This window comes from the organism of the source record quoted next, unplaced genomic scaffold, assembly GCF_019419815.1.
Source record: "Pyrus x bretschneideri cultivar Hongxiangsu unplaced genomic scaffold, Pyrus_bretschneideri_v1 Contig6, whole genome shotgun sequence".
Classification (NCBI taxonomy): domain Eukaryota; kingdom Viridiplantae; phylum Streptophyta; class Magnoliopsida; order Rosales; family Rosaceae; genus Pyrus; species Pyrus x bretschneideri.
The window spans coordinates 1,253,764-1,274,677 of NW_025999798.1; the positions used below are offsets into that span (position 1 = coordinate 1,253,764).

General features: G+C 35.7%; 2 protein-coding genes across 2 annotated transcripts; one reads left to right on the plus strand and one right to left on the minus strand.

Moving 5' to 3' along the window:
- Positions 1-3,265: 3,265 nt before the first annotated feature.
- LOC103947274 (agamous-like MADS-box protein MADS2) lies at positions 3,266-9,884 on the minus strand. Its single transcript, XM_009358166.2, has 8 exons — positions 9,542-9,884; positions 5,232-5,310; positions 4,863-4,924; positions 4,637-4,736; positions 4,506-4,547; positions 4,357-4,398; positions 3,629-3,738; positions 3,266-3,497 (listed from the first exon to the last, which is right to left on the minus strand). The coding sequence occupies exons 1-8, from the start codon at positions 9,724-9,726 to the stop codon at positions 3,410-3,412; spliced, it is 708 nt and encodes a 235-aa protein (XP_009356441.2). The 5' UTR covers positions 9,727-9,884; the 3' UTR covers positions 3,266-3,409.
- Positions 9,885-18,878: 8,994 nt separating this feature from the next.
- Positions 18,879-20,342, plus strand: LOC103947275 (protein BIG GRAIN 1-like E). Its single transcript, XM_009358168.3, has one exon. The coding sequence runs from the start codon at positions 19,131-19,133 to the stop codon at positions 20,139-20,141; it is 1,011 nt and encodes a 336-aa protein (XP_009356443.1). The 5' UTR covers positions 18,879-19,130; the 3' UTR covers positions 20,142-20,342.
- The last annotated feature ends 572 nt before the right edge of the window (positions 20,343-20,914 follow it).

Here is a 20,914-nt window from a genome sequence, read left to right on the forward strand (position 1 = left end):
TGAGAGAAGAGGATGGAAGGAGATGTTAATTTGGAAAGCTTTTACATCTAGAGTCTTTTTGTTTTCTGATGGCTATGAAATTGTTCGTCATCGATTTTCTGTTAAGAGTTGGGCATCCATTATTCAGCGTCTGTTCATTCCACCTCGCTACTCTATTTTAGTTTGAAAGATTCTTTCAAAAAGCTTCCAACGGAGGATCAACTTTAGCAACAAGGCATTCCGCTGGTTCTAATATGCTAATTATGTTACAAAAATTCTAAATCTATTGAACACTTATTTTTTAGTTGTGATTTTGCACAATGGGCTTGGTGTTGGCTGGCTACCCAATTTGGAACTATTCTTCTGCTTACGGGTTCTTTCTCAGATTTTCGCTTGTTTTTGTGTCAAAGCGATTTTCTCTACAACTTTGCAATGTCTGGCTAACTTCATGGTTTTTCTTGCTAATGGCTATTTGGAAGATGCGTAATAAAGTGAAGTTTGAAAGTAAGCCTTATTCCTTCTCACGCCTTTGCCATTCATTTCGGTCTGGATTAGGCAGGTTAGAGTTTTCACCCTGGTCATGGACGAGGTATTTTGGGTAAGCAACTTTTAATCTCTCTTGCAATCTCGGCTGAATCTTGTAAAGCTCCATCCATAGTCCCTCTTCTTTGACATCCTTCACCATTTTCTTGGTACTGATGACCTTGCTACCTGGGTCATGCAGCTTTTGCTGAGGTTTTTCGAGATTTACAGGTTATTTTCTTGGTAGTTCTCCTTAAGCTTGGGGCATCGTACTTCCTTTTATGCGGAGCTTCATGCTATCATCCTTACTGTGGAGTTGGCCCACGTACGGGGTTAGCAAAATTTATGGCTTAAAAGTGACTCTTCTAGTGTGATATCTTGTTTTGCTTTTGGATCTTTCTCTCTCTTTGGTCGCTCCAGACACATTGAAAAAATTGTATTTTCTGATTGCAAAACATGGTATTCCGTTGCTCTTATACATTTCAAGAAAGGGATGCAGTTGCTGACAAATTAGCCAATTTATAGCTTATCTCGTCTTCACTTGCTTGACATGCCGCTCCTTCTATAGAGATTTTTTCTCTTCTACACTCAAATTTCTTGGGCATGCCAGCCTACAAGTTTGTCTCCCCTTCTTGATGTGTGATTTTCTTTTTTACCTAATCTTTTTGGACTTTCCTTTTCGTTTTGCAACTTGTCTTGCAAATTCTTACCTTTTATGTTTATAGGGGGTTGGGCCTATGTCCACCCACTATTTTTCTTGTATTTTATTTTTCAAGAGAGGTAAGGTCAATGTTCCCCTTCTTTTTCTTGTATTTTCTTATTCAAGAGAGGTAAGGTGTATGTCCCTCCCCTTTTTTCTTGTATTTTGTTTTTCTTGCTCTATGAGGAGTAAGGTTTATATCCCTCTGACTATATATAACTTTTTTTTTTATGTCAATAAATTTCTCTTATGCCATCGAGGTTTTCCAAAAATGAATAAATTTCTCTTTTTTTTCATCCAAGTATCATACTAAGGTTATATTTTTCTCCCAGATTCATACTTTTATTAGGTTGAAAGTTTGTAACTCCGCTAAAACGTAACGTAACTCTTACGTGGACAATGATTGTGCATTCATGTGTCACTTTTTGTCGTCTTCCTCCTAGAAGGAAGAAGTTCGATCCTACCCAAAAGCCCAAATCAATCAATTGATTCAAAACTCAAATCAACAACTAATTAATTGATTCAAATCTCAACCCAAACACCCAAATCAATCAATCTTACAATTGACTTTGGAGTTTTACCGAATAAAAAAAAAAAAAGAAGCAATTTCAATTAAGTTTTAAGTTTATTTGTTTAGCAATCTGAAACAGATTTTAAGATGTGTTGTCTCTTTCTAACGGTGCCTCACTTAGTTTTTAGCATTTATCATATCTTATTTTCTTACGTAATGCATCTAGCAGGACTAGAACTTTATGCTTATGATCAGAACCGTTTATATTTTGAATCACTCTATAAACTCATCTTTGCAAAACATGAATTAAAAATAAGGTCGTTTAGTCAATGTATTGTAGCACTTGTAATGTTTTTACCAATTCCATTCATTTGTCATTATACAATTCGATGACTAAACGACCTTATTTTTAATTGATTTTTTGCAAAGGTGATTTCATTGAGTGATTTAGAATATGAACGGTTTGGATCAGAAATACGAAGTACTATAATCAGCAACGAACAATTTCGAATAAAACTAATACTTATATATTTTGAATAGTCAAGTATTATTCCCCTATAAAATGAAAAGGGTCCGCCGTTTAAGGCCATGTCATGTCCACCAACTATATGGATGGCTTTTATATCTTCGTCGTCGTCCACCTCAATTTCTGAAACCTACCACGCTCGCAGCTGTCTCTCCATCAAATTTTACACAACCTTTTACATCTCTTGGACACCCCAATAGTGTGAGCTATGCTCTTTCATTTCATCGTCTTCATCTTCGTCCCCACATAAGGTCATACCAATTTAGATTTTTTTTATTACTTGGAAATAAGTTTTAAAAAGAAGATTTAGTCATGTCCGTGTCCATGATCTTATAGTAGTAGACAAGTTTACGTAATATATAATTAGCACATGTCCACACACAAAGTGTGTATGAATATTTTTTATTTTGGTTTTTAAGATGGAATCAAAGAGTAAGAGAGTGAGAGACATGGAGAGAACGTGGGAGTGAGGATAGAGGGGAGAGAGGTTTTTTTTTATTTTTTATTTTTTAATATTAGAGATGTTAAAACCACATATGGGTGATGCGTCATAAAAAAAATAGCAAACTTTGTGTTCTTGTAATTACTAAATTGCCCATAATTTTTATTTTTGATCAGTTTTAATTAGAGGATTAGAATGATAATTTTCCAAAATTTTAGTTGACAACTAGATTTTTATTAATATGTAGTTTAGATTGAATAAGCAAAGAAGTCATGGCACGTGGCAACGAGTAGATGTAGCTACTAGCCATGCGTTTGCTCATTTGGTAATACAAAGGAATTTCCAAGGCACAACGATCTTGATGAATTAGGGTAAGTGTTCAACTGCGTGATCGGTCTCACAAAAATCACACAAGCATTTCATACCTGATGAATTCTAATGAATTAGGGCAAGTGTTTAATTGTGTGATCTGTCTCACGAACATCATACAAGCGTTTTATGCTACTCACTGGTAAAGTTAAAATCAAAACGAAATATTTTAGGGCACAACAATCGCGATGAATTCTTGGGCATTAGTCTCATGAATGAATGAACCCTTCTTTAACATTAAAAGATACTAGGCAGCAAATTATTAACGTTCTTATTCTTTTGGACAAGAATTAATAATAAGTGAAACAACACATGTGGTCACCACTACTCTTTGATTGGTTACCATGCATGATTCGAAATTCAGAGCATCCAACCGGGGAAGAATCCCGTACCACTTTGTGCTGAGGACGTTGCTACATTCGCCTCGTCATTTGTTACTACTGGAGTACTGTTGCAGTAATAGTTAATGGATACTTTAGATGACAGCTTAAAAAATTAAGGCAACTTAATTCATTAATTAACGTTGCAGAAAAATTCATGCGCTTGACAGAATCCCTATAAGATATATGGTTATAGTACCCGATCTGCAATGCATTGGTGGATTGCAAATGCTCAGGGAATCCTTCTAATTGAGCAGCCTGGTGATTGCTATTCCATGATCGTTGAGGGCCTGCAGTAATTTCTTCCAACTGCAAAACACGAAAATTTAGACCCAATTAAATTGACCAAATTATTTATCTGAAAAACGTATTAAATGGAATAACTAACAAGATTCAAGAATCCTTATGAAGAAACAATTAGATGACAATGTACGGTTGTTAAAAGGAAGGCCTCCATCGTTTGTTGTTAGCATTGGATTGAAATGAATAACTTACTATACTCAAGGCACTTTGAAGGAAGGAATGAAAAGATAGTGTCCAACTGGAAGATAGAATATGACTCGTGAAGAAAACTTTTATATTTCAATTCCCCGAATGGTAGGATTAGAAAAGATATGTCATTCATATCTAATCCCCTTCTGAACCCCGGCCCTTAGAATAAAAAATCATTCATCTTTAATTACTTTTAATATCCCTTGAATTTTATGTTACCCAATCCATTTCAATCCTAAGCACCAAACAAGCCCGATAGTGTTTATACAATTAAGGATAGGAAACCTATATGATAAGGACTAATTGATTTGACCTTGAAATATTGTAATCATTTAATGAATAAGTAATTAAGATGTATTATACGACATGATGGATTTCCATTGCATCGAAAACAGAAATGAATAATGGTCTGAGCAGGAATTTATTATTACGTACCTTCCTTCTCAGTCCAGTGTTTGCTTCCAGTAGCATTTCTTCCTGCACAGTTAATTCTTGAAAGATTCGGTAACTTACATACATACATTTATATTCTGTGTGTGTGTGTGTGTGTGTGTGTGTGTGTGTGTTGTTCGCAAAATACTTACTTTCCTTTGAAGCTCAGAAATCTGAACATGCATAAATTGGGTCTGCGAACAAATGAATCGAGATTCTTTGTTAAAATTTCGTTTAAATAACTCGCCATCTTTTTCACGCTTATGGAACAAATTATGAATACCTTCGTTGACCTGATTTTCTTCAACGACATATCTAGTTGATTCTCAAGCTGCTGAAGCTCCTTCATGCCTAAATGAACCAAATCTTCCCCAAGAATATGTCTAAAAACATGCCAAGTAAAATTTTTCATGAGCAATATTCCAATTGTGTCGACCTTTGCATTTTTCATGCGATCATTGAACAACCTTTCGTATGTGTATGTATATAGATGATCGATATACGTATACCTCTGTGTGCATTGTAGGGCCTCTACCTTCGTTTTTAGCTTCAAGTATTCTTGGTATCTGCTCTGCTTGTGAACATGCATGGCACAAGTTCAGCTTATGTCAAAAGTCCGTAGGGCAGAATTTTGTGGAAGAAATTCCATTACCAACATACAACTTAACCCAACCCCATGAATTTGTCCCTAACAATAGATTGAGAATAATTGTAACACCGTGTGGCAGTGTTCTAAATGTACTGAAAATTTTCTCCTAGCAACAGATTGAGAATTTAAGAATAACGGATAATATAGGTTGCTTTACCCAACTTATGTAATGCAGGTAATTGAAGTTATGCATCTTAAAGCTAATTACAAATGACAAACTATCGGTAACCTGCTCGTCCTCAGCAGATTGACTTGCTCCCAGTTCTCCATAAGTGCATCTTTGATACCTCTCAAGCGTCTTCGCTATGCTGTAATGAAAGCAAAGCAACAATTGTAGGACAGTGATCAGAATGCAAATTCAAAAGAGAAAAGAGCGCATGCATTTTGCACTCATTCAAATGCCAGTAAAGTAAGAGCCAAAAAGCATGCCACAAAATCTGGGAGCAAGATATAATTGATTATACGGTTCCAAATTTTTTAATCACAAGTGATATTACTACTATAAACTACAAAAATAATAGGAAAATATTTAAACTCGAAACACAGTGAGTCAAAAGGCATATCCACCAATACGATCCACCCTTTGCAATTTTTAGGATTGGACGACACAATTTGGCACACTTTATTGTGGTTCTCATTCTGTAATTTGTATTTCAATTCATCATTGATAGATTATCATTGCAAAAAAATAGACAAATCCAATACCATTAAGAGACATTCTTTGTAATGGAAAAAACGGACAAATACGGTTCTACAAAGAAACACTAAAATGACTACCACTTAATCAAATGGTCATATGATTTCAGATTTGGGTGATTTTGACATAGATAATCCTTGAAGGACGAACTAAAATATAGACGGTAAGATCGTTGAAGTACATTATGAAGTGACCCTAAGAAAGTGTGTCAAAAAATCTGTCCCCAACCTTGACCCCGCCCCTTACACACACACACACACACTCACATAAACAATCTCTAAATGTACCAAATAAATGAACGGTTTACCATGTATATGTTGTTTAGTACTCACATTGTCAATTTGTTCATACATTTGGATGCATAACTGATTTCCAATTCAAATGATTTTATGTATGGATGTTCTTCAAATGGAGCTTAAGAAATTAAACAGTATCAATTATTAAATTTATACGGTGAAGATAGATTATTCGCAAAAGGTGAGATATGTGTAGGAATGCATTTATTGGTGCAAGGTGCGTCTACACCTATATAATTATTCATTTGAGTTATGCTTTGGTGAAGGATTTACAAGTACCAAGGGATTTAGGCTAAATATAGCTGGAAATGTGGACTGCGAAGTATTTGAATTTTTTACATGATCACTACAAAGACAAAAATAATGGATTTGCAAATGACCCTTTTTAATGCATTGTATCCACTCATTTAAAATCCCACAATCTAGTTTTTTATAGTGCAATTCTAACTATATGTAGCCTAAATTCCTAATCCTCGTCTAAATATAGCCTTCAGGTCTTAGAGCATCTCTAAATGAGATGTCAAAGACTCTACATCCACAATAATAGTAAAAAGAGATAATATAAGTGTTTTTCAATCGAAATGTCAATTCTTATATGACATGACATGGATTGGCAACAGGGGGGATTGCTGTCAAATTTGATAGCAGCTTCAAATAATTTGTCATTAATTGTTAAATGCTTTTTGTTAATTTTTTATTGTTTCAAACATTTATTATAAATTTATAAGTGGTTGATTGACTGTGATTTTTATTGGTTTAAATCATTTAGTTTAAAATTTGACATATGGGTTGGAGAGAAAAACTTTAGAAGATGTCAAAATACCGCATAGATTGTCAATTTTAAAATTTGACATCTCTTTTGAAGACAATCTTAGAATTATGATTCCACACAACCAGTAGTTCAGCTTATGAATTTATGATCACATATGTCTGAGTATTTGCCATGACTTAGCCTTATGTTATTATGTTTTTGCATTGGTAATGGCTGAGTTAATGGGATATATTCAATATGACATCCTTTGGTATATGCTTTTTGCAAATGATAAAGTGTTGATAGATGAAACACATTAGGGAGTAAATGTGAAGCTTAACCTTTGGTGTGAAGTGTAGGAATCCAAATGTCTTCGTCAAATTAAGTAAGTCAAAGACAAAGTAAATGGAGTGCAAGTTTAGTGGGAATGGGGTCCAAATGAGATAGGGGTGAGGATTGGAGATTAGGAAGTACCAAAGAGTGAACACTTTCATTATCTTGGATTTATCTTGCAAAAGAACGGAAAGTTGGATGGAGATTTCAACCATAGAATACAAGCTAGATGGATGAAGTGGAAGAGTGCACCAGGTATGTTGTGCAACTGTTGTAGGCTACTAAACCTAAAGAATTTTTTTATAGGATGGTAATAAAGTTAATAATGCTTTACGACACAGAATGTTGGGCAGTCAAGCATCAACATGTGCAAAAATGAGTGTAGCAGACATGAGAATGCTTCGTTGGATATGAGAGCAAACAAGAAATGACAAGATTAAGAATGAGGATATCAGAGGTACAATAAGAGTGACCACAATTGAAGATACGATAAGAGAAATTGGCAAAGGTGATTTCGACATGTGAAACGAAGACCTACAAATGCTCCAATTAGAAATGCAATTATGAGATAAAGGCTCAGGCAAAAGGGGTAGAGGAAGACCTAGGAAGACTTGAAAATAGACTTTAACAAAATACATGGAGTACTTGGAGCTAACGGAAGACTTTGCGTAAAACCGAGCACAATGACGTTCAAGAATTCATACATCTGATCTCACTTAATGCAATAAGACTTTGTTGATGTTGTTTATATATCGTAAATACTTGGACACTCATCGCGAAGTGCCCAATTTGCTAACCATATTATGTGGGCAGTAGAATTATAACACTTGTTCATTTAATATTCTCCCAAACTATTGTAATCCTCATAATCAAACACCAACTCTCACTTGTGATTATCCCTTACCTATGCCATGGGAGAGCTGACCGCCTCATCCTCTCCTCCAACCTCTACTATGTTGACCCTATCGACATCCCCTCTCCAACCTCTCGGACCCCAACCCCCCACTTTTCAAATCCCTCATATTATTTTTTGTGGAAGACATAGAAGCACCTCTGCACATGCCCACTCCTTGTTGCCATGGTCGCATCGGGAAAGGAAGAGGATGGATTGGGAGCGGGGTTGACGAGGTAGGTTGGAGGAAGAGAGGTTGGTGGGATTGACGGAGAAGAGAGGTCGGAGGAGGAGATGTGGACGTGGTCGACGGAGGAGAGGAGTAGACGGGGGTGAGATATCGACCACCGACGACGACATAGGTAGGCAAAGGTTGGTGATGGAGAAAGAAGGATGCTTGGATACTAGAATATTGAATGTTTGACAACCAATTTTAGTTAAATTTAAATAAGACACGAGTCACTATTTGATTGTTCCACTTAGGATGGTCAGTATAAAGGATCCTGACTGGTGAGGACCGAAGTATCGTCCTTGTATATTTATTGATGGACTTGCACCAGTTAAGATACAACTTTAGAATAAGGGTGATTACCGCTAAGTACTATAACCTTGATTCTGAGCACTTGCAGCTTACATGCTTATTAAAGGGCCATGTTTTCTTGAACCAAAAAGCGGGCTACGTTTATATTTTCTAACTCTCCAATCGCTCATCAATTCTATAAAATAGACCGTTAAACAATTTGAATTGATTATATCAATCCTATTATACGTTTAGTTTAGCATCTTCTAAAGTATCGATTTAAAGATATGATAACACATCTAACGTATATTTATATTGCAAATTTGCAAGCCTTCCCCTATGATTGTATGACTTAAAGTTAAATTTCATGAAAAATGAACTCGTCTCAAATTCGACAATGAAATGAATAGAAGCAAACAATTCCTCTATTATAAGTCACCCTTTTACCTCCCCAAATATGCATCCATATCCCCTAAAATTTAATTACGTAGCAAATTTTTGTTAGTATTAAAAAGTGCTTAAAAATTACTGGACTCCAAATAAGAACAGACGAACAGAATCCCACAAAAATTCCTACAAAAATAGGATAGGATAAAGGACAAACATTTTAACAAATATTTTTATACTTTTTATAAGCTCTTGGATCTAACACTTCTAAGTAAAAATTAATTAAGATTACTACTAAGACGTGGCAAAGACACGAAAACAAAAATAAACTTCAAATGAAATATTTAGATAAATTTGTGAAGTTAAAATAGATCCAGTCTCATCTTCAATAGATCCAGTCTCATCTTCCTCCTTAACCGTTTAGATCTGCAACTCTCTAACAACAACAAAAATGTCTGCAATATTGAAGAAATTCATCTTTGGCCTTTGATGCAGTGAATACTTCTTAACATGGCTATATAATAATGTTAACAGGGGCTAACAGGAAATCCAAACAATAATACATCCCTTCCAAAAATTTCTTTTAACAGGATCTGACTAAATTTCTCATATATATTGTAGATAATCAAAAAATAGAGATATATATAAAGGGTGCGTACATACCTAGGGCCGCTGCAGAACTCATAGAGCTTTCCACTGGTGGAGAAGACGATGAGAGCAACCTCAGCATCACAGAGAACTGAGAGCTCGTACGCCTTCTTTAGCAGCCCATTCCTTCTTTTTGCAAATGTTACCTGTCGATTTATCTTATTCTCGATCCTCTTCAACTCCACCTTCCCTCTTCCCATTCTTCTTTTAACTTATTATATTATAAAAATATATTTCAGTGATTGCATACATATCAAATTATTATATTATGTTACTAGGTTTTGTTTTCCTTTTTGAGATTCGTGTTCTTTAGGGTAAGCTAAGTTAGGCTTTTGAGAGAGAGAGAGAGAGAGATAGAGAACTTTTGAGGAACTTTTGTCACCTCCTTGTTGGGTGTTCCTTACCGTTTGGTACGTGGGACGGAACGAAACGAAACGGGACAAGACGTTTCGTCCCATGTTTGGTGCGCCTAAAACGGGTGGAACGAGCTGTTCCACGGGACGAGTTTTGGGTGAATTTTCGTTCCACCTCACCCCCTTGGAACGACTCGTTCCACATCCGTAGAACACAAAATTATAACCTCTCCGTCTCCTTCTTCTTCCTCCTTGTTTCCATCCGAGGGCATCTTTGCTCCTGCTCCGTTCCGTTCTGTCCTGTCCCGTCTCGTCCCATCCCGTTCCGTCTCGTCCCGTCTGCATACCAAACGATAATGCAACAGAGGAAAGAATAAGCAGGAGTGCAGTATTTCCTATTGGGTGTTATTTTCCCTTCTCAGTTACGAGTTACGACCGACTCAGTGTTGTTTTCTTTCTTTTTCAGTTTTCTTTTGAAGATGAAGTAGACCATTCACAATTTTCACAGTTTATTACACAAAAATGTGACAGCAATGTCGACTCCATCTTAGACATTTTCAACTTTAGGGTTTTTACTGGTCGATGAGAGAATGTCCTGGGCACGGTCACCCCAGTCAAACTAAAGCTAACTCCAGCTTCACTCACAAAAACTTACTTAACTAACTGTCTCTTATAATTTAATTTGAGTCACTTCTTAACTTTTTAAAATTTAATTTGTGCCTCACTAATCGCTATGCCTTTATCATTAAGGGCCGTCAACAAATTCATTAAAATTGTAATTATGTGGCCCAACTGAAACTGATTGTTGTTCAGCGTGTCACTAATTTTTTTTTGTTCATAGTGTTTTTTTTTTCCTATTTTGAATAAAAATTCTACTTGTTAGTAATTTTTCAGCCTCATGGTAGTTAAGCAGCGGGTCTTATTTGTACCACAAAAACAGTTTCAATGGGTTTATTTATGGATTTTAATGGTTGGAGACAAAGTGAGATATTAGTTGGGTTGTAGTCTTGTAAACAATAATTGGCAAAATTTAAGTTTCTAGGATTAAGTTTCAAGAAGTGATTAAATAAAATAAAATAAAACTCTATCTAGTTACTTTCATTGCCGCAATTGGCCCTTTGGATGCCCACCGTACTGGAATATGTATGGCTCAAAAAGTCACACATTTCACCAATCAATACTTGAAATTCATAACTTGATAACTAAAGTTAAAATCAAATTTAGGAAGGACTTTCTCTGTGAGAAATTATTTCACTTAAATAAAATAGAAAGAAAAGGCTTCTCAAAACCTACTTTATTTAGATCAGGAATATTCTATGATTTTCTGAAATCATGTGCTATGGCTCAAATTCATTGTCAATCTTATTGCCGATTCTAATAGGAATAGTTAGACATTTGAATCCAATTTTTTTCATTATTTTTGTATCCATAATAGTGCGAAAAGGACTCCAAGTTGTCTAAGAATAACGGCGTTGAGTTTCTCGACCCTTTGCCTTAGCTAAGATTACAAATGAGGCTTAGGGTCATTGGATATATTTAGTAGGGATAATATTAGGGAAACCAAAATTTTAAACCAAATGATGTGCACCAATAAGAAACAAGCATGTCAATCGATACATAGTTAATAATCCAATTATCTACAACAACATCATTTAGCTTTCAAATTTGATTTAAACAATTTGGTCTCCCTAGCAATACTGTAACATCCCCCATCTCCTAGGGGAGTGGATTCTGTAAGCCTTATATGTATATTCTCATCCCTACCTAGCATGAGGCCTTTTGGGAGCTCACTGACTTCGGGTTCCATCGGAACTCCGAAGTTAAGCGAGTAGCACGCGAGAGCAATCCCAGGATGGGTAACCCACTAGGAAGTTCTCGTATGAGTTCCCAGAAACAAAACCGTGAGGGTGTGGTAGGGGCCCAAAGCAGACAATACCGTGCTACGGTGGAGTCGAGCCCGAGTTGTGGTGGGGGTCCGGGTCAGGATGTGACAATTTGGTATCAGAGCCAATACATAGCCGGATGTGTGCCGATGAGGACGTCGGGCCCCTAAGGGGGGTGAATTGTAACATCCCACATCGTCCAGGGGAGTGGATCTTGTACCCTTATATGTATATTCTCATCCCTACCTAGCACGGGGCCTTTTGGGAGCTCATTGACTTCGGGTTCCATCGGAACTCCAAAGTTAAGCGAGTAGCGTGCGAGAGCAATCCCAGGATGGGTGACCCACTAGGAAGTTCTCGTGTGAGTTCCCAGAAACGAAACCGTGAAGGTGTGGTAGGGGCCCAAAACGGACAATATTGTGCTACGATGAAGTCAAGCCCGGATTGTGGTGAGGGTCTAGATCGAGATGTGACAAATACCCATATAACACTTTCTTAAAAGAAATGAGCTAAAGTGAGACACAACTTATAAGTACATATATAGAGCAAAGTAACTAAATAAAATGCAAGAAATAAGTGAAATTTTGTATATTATACTATAGACTAAAATAATCCTAATTAAGGGCTCGTTTGGAAGTAGTTTTAAAATGATTGAAAGCGCTTTTGGTGAAATTGGTTTTAGGTTCCAAAAACACTTTTAACTGCTTTTTGAAAGAAGCCCCGGATATGTGCCGCTTCAAGTGTTTTTTAAGATCCACTTTGATTTTTACTAAAGGTTGGTTTCAAAAACAATTTTCACCACAAACGCTTTCAATCATTTTAAAAATATTTCAAAACTAGCCATGATTTTAATTATGTTTCACTGTATTTCTAGAAGACTAAAAACTAAAAGCACTTGTTCTCCACAAGGTGAAATTAATCCAATATTGTAAGTCGCCGAATATTGAGTTTGGTCTATTATCTTGTGATGTATTTATTGACCATGGTTACGGTGGATTCTAAAATGCTACTTAGTGATATATCAATGGTTAATTTGCAGTTCAACAGAAAGCCGCATGTGTTTTTTTCAAATTTGCTTCAGCTTTATAAAGTTCATGGAAATGGAAAACGTGTTTTTTGGGATCTCAATGGTGACGGCCAAATTTGAACTTATAGACTTATATAATTAAACGTATGAAAATATGATCTCGAATTGTAATTTGGTCGAAAGGTCACTTTAGCCAAACGGCGTTGGCTTTTATTTTTCTTGTGACGAATCTAAGATTGAAACTTTGATATGGCAGCTTTCAAATATGATCAAAATAAACAATTTTCTTTTAGGCTTATTTACGGAAATGCATCTTGAAATTAGAAGTCAATCTCACTAATTTGTCCCATGAGGTTTGAATTGTGTCACTTAACCTTGTAAAACTCAAATCTAGTCTCACTTTGATTCATAGCGTCCAAGTCCGTCAACATATCTGTCAAAATTGCTAATATGGCATAAGTGAGACCCACTTATGTTGATGGTAAGCCACGCGGACCAAAAATTTAAAATAATTTTTTTAAAAAAAGATCTTAAATTCGATTCTCACTACATGCGTATTTGAACCACATTATCGCTAACTACTGTGAAGCTTAGCATACTCTCCCACTCCTTTAGTATAGATAATATCGTTTGAAAAAAAAAATAATAATAAGTTGAACATTTGATAGTTTCAATAATAAAACTAAAACTATTTTAATAATAAGAAAATCTAAATGACCCATTGCTTCTTGTGTGTTCTCTCAACCGCCATACTACTTTCACACACATATGTTGTGCACAACTGCAAGTTCATCAACATCAAGCAAATGCACCATCAACACCAAGCACCCACGGCAGAGAGCTCAATGGGTGGCCTTTCCAACCTTGGATCCAAGGTCACCCCACCTAGATCTCGTCGTCAACCGCGCCTTGGGTCTCCCAGCCACATAAGAGAGTGAAAGAAAGAGAAAGAGGAAGTTAAGGAGAAAGGAAAAAAAAAAAGGAGGAAAAGATGAGGGGATGGAGGCAGGGGTTGTCAGGGGACATTGAGGGGAACATTAAGAGGGCTCGTTTGCGGATGGGCGTACCAGTGCAGTGCCGTTTTTAAGATTTCGGGGTCTCGTTCGAAATTTACAAAAGGATTTTTTCTTAAGATAGTTTTTTAGAAAAAAAAATAGGACAATATATTTATGTTAAAAAATAATAACTTAAATCAAAATAAATTTTAGGACTCACTAATTGTAAGTTTTCAAATGTTATTAAATAATAAATAAAAATAACTACAAACATAACTTTCATCAGTTCAATCTCAAACAACCAAACAAGTAAAAAAAGTATCTCTAATTTTAAAGTTTCACTTTAATATGTTGGGAATTATTTTGAATTTCAGAGGTATTGCCTTAAAGTAAATCTTTCTTTTATTATAGCTAATTCTCGTAACATAATAATATAAGAAGAGAACAGTTATTGACACTCCAAAATCTTATTTTGCATTATTCGTAAATGTATTATTTTTTTCTAAATATAAAAAATTTGTAGTGCAAACTAAAAATTTTAAAATACTAATAACAAATCTCAAAAAACTTATTTACAAAGATATGGCTAAAAGAGTACTCTATATGACGCGGTCAAACATTCCAAATCCAATAACATACAAGGGGCCGAAGGGGGTCCCTTGAAACGATGCACGTCATCACGCGGTGTTATGGACTGGCCTTTTCCTCCCGGGCCCAAGAAAAGACACAATGACTGAGGGTAACAGGAGTAAATGGACCACCCTAACACGTGTCAGACGCTGAAACCCAAAGGTACACAATTTTGAAGAATTTGTACTAAAGGATTGAAATTTGCCAACAGGATTCTTTTCGGATTTTTTTGGTGAGGATTGAGGATCTGATCGTGTTCGTTTATTATATATCACTCGATTAGTTTTTGTCATATATTGTTTGTTTTTAAGTTTAATTAAAAATATTAAAAATAATTTTTAATCACACGATGTACGATGAATAAATATAATTCATGAAATTCTTGAGAGGACCAGGATTCTGAAATTTGAACTAAATTGGGCCCCACAATCGTTCACAATTTTTGTGTTTTAAGCTCATAAGAGAGGCCGGCCCAAAGGGCCAAAAACATTTGTAAGACCTATTAAATGCAATTGGGCTGAACCTATTTATCCCATATCAGCCCAATGTCAGTCTCCAATCAAAAGAACTTTGAGTCAATAATAAAAGGTTTATTCAATCACAAATGGTCCTTTATTATTGTAAAAACATAATTTTAAACATAATTTTGGTCCTTTATGTTTTAAATCAATCAATTTCGACTGTCTACGTTCTAAAAACTAAAAAAGACATGATTCATGGGAAGAAATAGAAATCACAAGGATATCCAATAACTTGTTATAAAACTGTTATTAACATTCTAAATTCTTCTCCTTAGTAAAAATAAATAAATATGAGTGGAGTATGACTACTTTATATTGCTAATACAATTTTTTTTTTCCGTCTATCATACACCTAATTTTCTCACTCCTAGTGGAATTTATCACATCTTTAGTCAACATTTTTTTTATTAAAACAATTTCAAACGAAAGAGAAATCGACCTCAAAAAGTTAGATGAAGATATGAATATTCTTAACAAGTTAAACTATAAGTTCTCTGCATTTTTTATCATCGACAAATAATATAAACTTGTGCATATATACAACACAAAAGGACCAAAAATGGAAAATTGGAACATCAAGTTTATCTATAATGCATATATGGCCGACACGATTTTAAGTGATTCAAAATTAAACGATATAACACAAGGGGACACCAAGTGCTTCTCTAAATCATGTTGCTCAAAACAAGCTAGGAGACACGAATGACGTCTTTGTTGGGAATAGTAAGCAATTTTGTTTTTCAAAGTGACATATTGGAGCAATGTCTTTCCAAGAGACAAGAGGCTTTGAATTTGGATAACATAATGCAGATACTTTTAGGTGGTAGAGCACTATGTATGTAGCTAGTTTGGCCACGTTTTGATTTGAGTATGGCTTATATATCTTTCTTTAAGATTTCTTGAATAATTTCATCTTAGCGATATTTTGTAAATATTTTAATGGTTCAAATAATTTATATATAACTTTTTAAACATATGATATTTTGTCTATGCTAAGGGGAATAATGGGTTTAGCCTTACAATTAGCTAATCCATAATAATTTGGTTTGAATTTGCCTTTAGTAATAATCAAACCTTAAAAACTCTCACTTATAAGTGAAAATAAATATCACTAGATGTAAAAAATTAGCCGACCAACTTATATTTTAGTTTACCATTCATTAATTATTGTTGTAAAAAATTAGATAAATTCAAAATCATTAAGACATTCAATTGTAATGGATATAATGAGAATACAGTTTTCAAAGAAACACTAAATGTCTTCGATTAATCTAACAATTACATGGTTTTGAATTTGGATGACTGTTTGTACAAATTAATCTTCAAGAGAACATAAAAAATATACAATTAGATCGTTGAAGTACATTGTAGAGTGAGCCTTAAAAAAATCTCTCAGTTGAAGCTCTATATGTGTGCACTTAGTTCTTCTTGTAGTTCAAATGTTCAGACAAAGTTATTAAAAATAAAAGAAACTATTATAAAGGATTTTTTTCACATATAGTTCATAAAAATTCAAGTAGTTGGGTTCCATGCACTTCCAACAATTCTCATCTTATTAATTTTTTTTTTCTTTTCTAACTATACTTTTGGGTAATTGCGTAAAGCCCAGGTTGATTGAGATTTTGAGTGGAGAATATTTCTTGCCAGCAATGAGACTTGTGGATACTGTGGCGGTATGGCCTACGGGGTGAGAATGGGGGACATTTTAGGGTTCTGTGCCATACTGTCTTAGCAACTTAACGCAAGGTTTTGTTTAGTGGGGACTTCAATTGGGCCTTTGTTCCCCTATAATCTTAAGACTCTAAACCCTGTTAATCGGTATTTTATCTTAAGAAAGCCTTAATATTTGCATTAGCTTTGAATTTTGAGGTTTTTCCACCATATTGTGTATGAGATATGATTCCGTGTTTGAATTTTGAGGTTCTTTTACTGCATATTGTCAAAATTCAGCTGTGTAAATCTAATCATCCATTGCATCGGGGCATCATAACAATTTTGTGACTTTTGATCAATATGCAAGACAAGTCACACACACCATATGGTAAGTTTTAGAATGCATGGTGCACAATAAAGAAAGCTTCAAAACATGCTGAGAATGAATCTATCAGAGATTATGCAGGATTGGCTAAGAGAGAATACAAACGGAAAATTGTGAGTCACGACAAGCATATTGTCTCCTCTCTCTGGCCCATTAGGCAGTACTGCATAATTCGGATCGTAACAGTCGGCCTAACACGCCATATTTTTGTTGGCTAGACCAATCAAATTTGAGTTTTTCTTGGTGCGGGACAATAACGGACCTCAGATAAGAGGCAAATATAAGTTACAAGTCCTCCTGGAAAATGCGATTGAGCTTATTGCTGGCAAATGCAGAAATTGAGCTTATCTGGAGGTGGAAAATGACGGTAGATTTATCATGCATGGCGAGATAAGTGAATTCATTGGTATTGTGCATATTTGGTTCGTAAACATGCACGTGTGCTCGCACCCACACGCACACTGCCGGAATGCCCCAAACACCAAGGAATGGGAGAGACTACATGTTTTTTGTTTCAGTGGGCGGGCCAAATCAATTTACTAGACCAAGGAGTTCCAAAAGAAAAATGTAAAAGATGAAAGCTGTGCTGCATGTCTACTTCTTTAGCATTAAAATTTAAAAGACCTCTCCCACAATACTCCTTTTCGGATAAGAGATTATCCCTTCTTTTTTCCCTGGTGGGGCTTGGACAATAGAGATTTTTCAATGAGTTGAAAATATGGTCTGGTATATCAAGTGTATTAATATAATTAATTAGAAATTTTTTTTTTAAGTATCCAACCAATTTTGTATTATTACACGTGGTATATCAAACCGTCTTCCTAACACAGTGAAAAATTCTGCTTCTTTGAATATTTCCCTTCTTTTTCCATAGAAATCCAAAGAAAAGTTTGTCTAGCCATTTTAAGTTACAAGGTGATCCACTGAGATGATTATATATGTGCCAGAAATTAGACTAAGATCACATCACCCCTAGTGCATTGGATTGTCATTGTGCATGCATGCTTTCTAGGAAGAGTAATGGTAGTTCACGCATGTGATTTATAATAAGAGTATTGTAACGGTTATTCGCGCATCAATGCATGTGCACTTGCGTGATTAACTGTGCGTAATATTTTTCTTGTCGTTGCAAGTTTGAGGCTGGTCAACCAACAAATCTTTAGTTGATTACTGACACTGTTTAGTATAGTTTTCTAAACCAACTTCTATTAGGATGCATTAGTGTTCAAATTCCAATCCTTGTAACTACTTTCTCTGAAAGTAAAACCAAGACTTTAAACGAGAGGAGGCAGCAAGATGTTACTGGGCCATAGAAAAATCTAAGCCAGTAAAAAATTACTTGGCCAACAATAAACTTCCATTTTATTTTATTAAAGAGTGACTTCCAAGCTCAGAAAAGTTTGGTAGCATCTACCAAATTCTCCAAACCTGTAATGATATGCACAAAAAAGTCAGCAAAACACTACATGCCTATAGCGGCATAGCCCCCATAGGGCATAGCCAACACCCCACTTGAGAGCCAATTTGGCAATTCCCCATCTCCTCATCCTAAAGATTAGAAGCCCTAGAATCCAAGGAAACACATGTCCCTTGCCCTTTCCCACCATCCCCAGCACAAACTCCTCTGGTTTTAATTAACTCAGTGCTGACTCATTACAAGGATAAATGTGAAAGATTTTTCCTCCCTTAGTAGTATATGCCCCACTCAAAGAGAATGACTTGTTATACCATTGGAAACACATTTGGCATTTCAGATCAATAATACGATATCATGTGTTTTAAGTTTCTCACATTATATTACAACATTAATTTGAAAAATAACATCAGTTCAACGTCTTCGTTTTGTAATAGTCTTTCTCCTTTGAAAAACCTCCAAAAACACACAATCATATAGAGTTGAAATGCATACTTATATAGACTAAAAAGCACATGAGTTGATTATTTAAAAGCCAGCTTCCCCACTACTAGCAATCATTTCAAACCCTTCAGTCTCTCCACAATCTCACAAAACCCTCCTTTTATCTTACAACTCTTCCCTCCCCTTTAATACCGTCAACACCCGTCACAAATTCAAACAAGCTTTACCTGCACACCAAAAAAAAACCCCACATATTCTTATTACACAAATTCAATTTGAAAATTTCACAGACCTCAAACATGTCCATGATTAGTACAGGGGTGCTTTCAGCAGACCCCGGAGCTGATAAGATACACAAGAAATTGTTCCACCACAGGAACGACTCCGGCGAGCTCGATGTTTTTGAAGCTGCAAGGTACTTCTCAGGATACAATGAAACTCCCAGCAGCCATAAAAACAACAAGACTTCGGCATTTTCGCAGAGGATGATGAAAGAAGACAGATCGTCATGGAGAGGAGGCAGAATCAGCCTTGACATGCCTATCAGACACATGCTTCATCATCCTCAGCAAAACCCTAATCACCATAACCACGTGGCAATGGAAAAGCAAAGCAACATCAAAGACAAGAAGTACAAGCAACCAAGCTCTCCAGGCGGGAGGCTGGCCAGCTTCCTGAATTCTCTATTCAACCAATCAGCGTCCAAGAAGAAGAAGTCGAAATCCAGCGCCACACAGTCCATGAAAGACGAGGAGGAGAGCCCGGGTGGGAGAAGGAAGAGGAGGAGCAGCATTAGTCATTTTCGAAGCTCTAGCACCACGGATGCCAAGTCCGTGTATTCCTCATCGAGTTCAGGATTTCGAACACCTCCACCTTATAGCCATGCACAAATGGTAGCCTCCAATAGCTACAAAGATTTGAGAAGCTATTCGGATAATCACAAGCAGCAATATCAACAGCAGCAGCAGCAGCAGCAAACGGTTTCTTTATCAAAGTACAATACGAAATTCGATGAGAAAAGATCATCAAACAAAGAACTGACTTGGTTGGATCATGAGAAGTTCAAATTATCAGAGAAATATAAGATTAGTTCCGACCAGGACCACAAGGGTTTGCTCAAGAGGCTCAGTGAGGTTGTTGATGACGAGCAGGAAGATGAAGGTGCAGAGAGTGATTCGAGCTCTGATCTTTTCGAGCTGCAGAATTATGACTTGGGTTATTACTCGAGCGGCTTGCCTGTGTACGAAACTACAAATGTAGACAACATCAAGATCAGATCAGTAACACCAATTTCCAATGCCTCATCCTAAAACATACATTTGTGTTGGATATTATTGGATTATGCATATGTGGTTGAGAAAGGAATTAAAATTTCCTACATTTTTCTTTTTAAGTTCTCGTATCTTAAACTTGCATTGGCCTTTTTTCTATGTATGTACAGTTGAGAATGTTTGTTTTCTGCTTTTACTTTGCTTTTGGAGATATATATGTATAGGTTAAGATTTTTAGTATACTTGTATCTTATATTGCTTGATTTTTTAACAGTTAGATTCTTATATTTCATGACTAGTATCTAATGGCTAAAAATGTCAACATATAAGATACAGCAAACATACTAAAATTTTTGGCATACATCAACGTTGCCATATATGTTTTTGTGGAGTGCTGGAAAATAAGAAGCGTCAGAAGTGCAGCGGTTTTGGGATTGTACCGTACCGATCGATTTCGATGATCAGAATTTTATATGAGATGCTCCACTACCAGATTCATGGAGAAACAACGCATCATAACTCACACCATGTGAAACTCATTCCTGTTAATTTTCATGATCACTTTGTACAAGAAGCGCAATTATGTTATATAATTATTTTCATATGGGTTCTCAGCTGTGAATGTTTGATATGTGCATGTAAATATTTTAGTTTTGTTTTCCAAAATTTAGAAATATGGTCAATCTCAAGCCGTTCTCAATGCTTGAATCTTCTTCAAGTGGTTAAAATGATTTGTGAACTAAAGTTTTTATATTGTTAAAATTTGAAATTTGATTAGAATTCTTATATGTATTTGAAAAAATCACTATCTC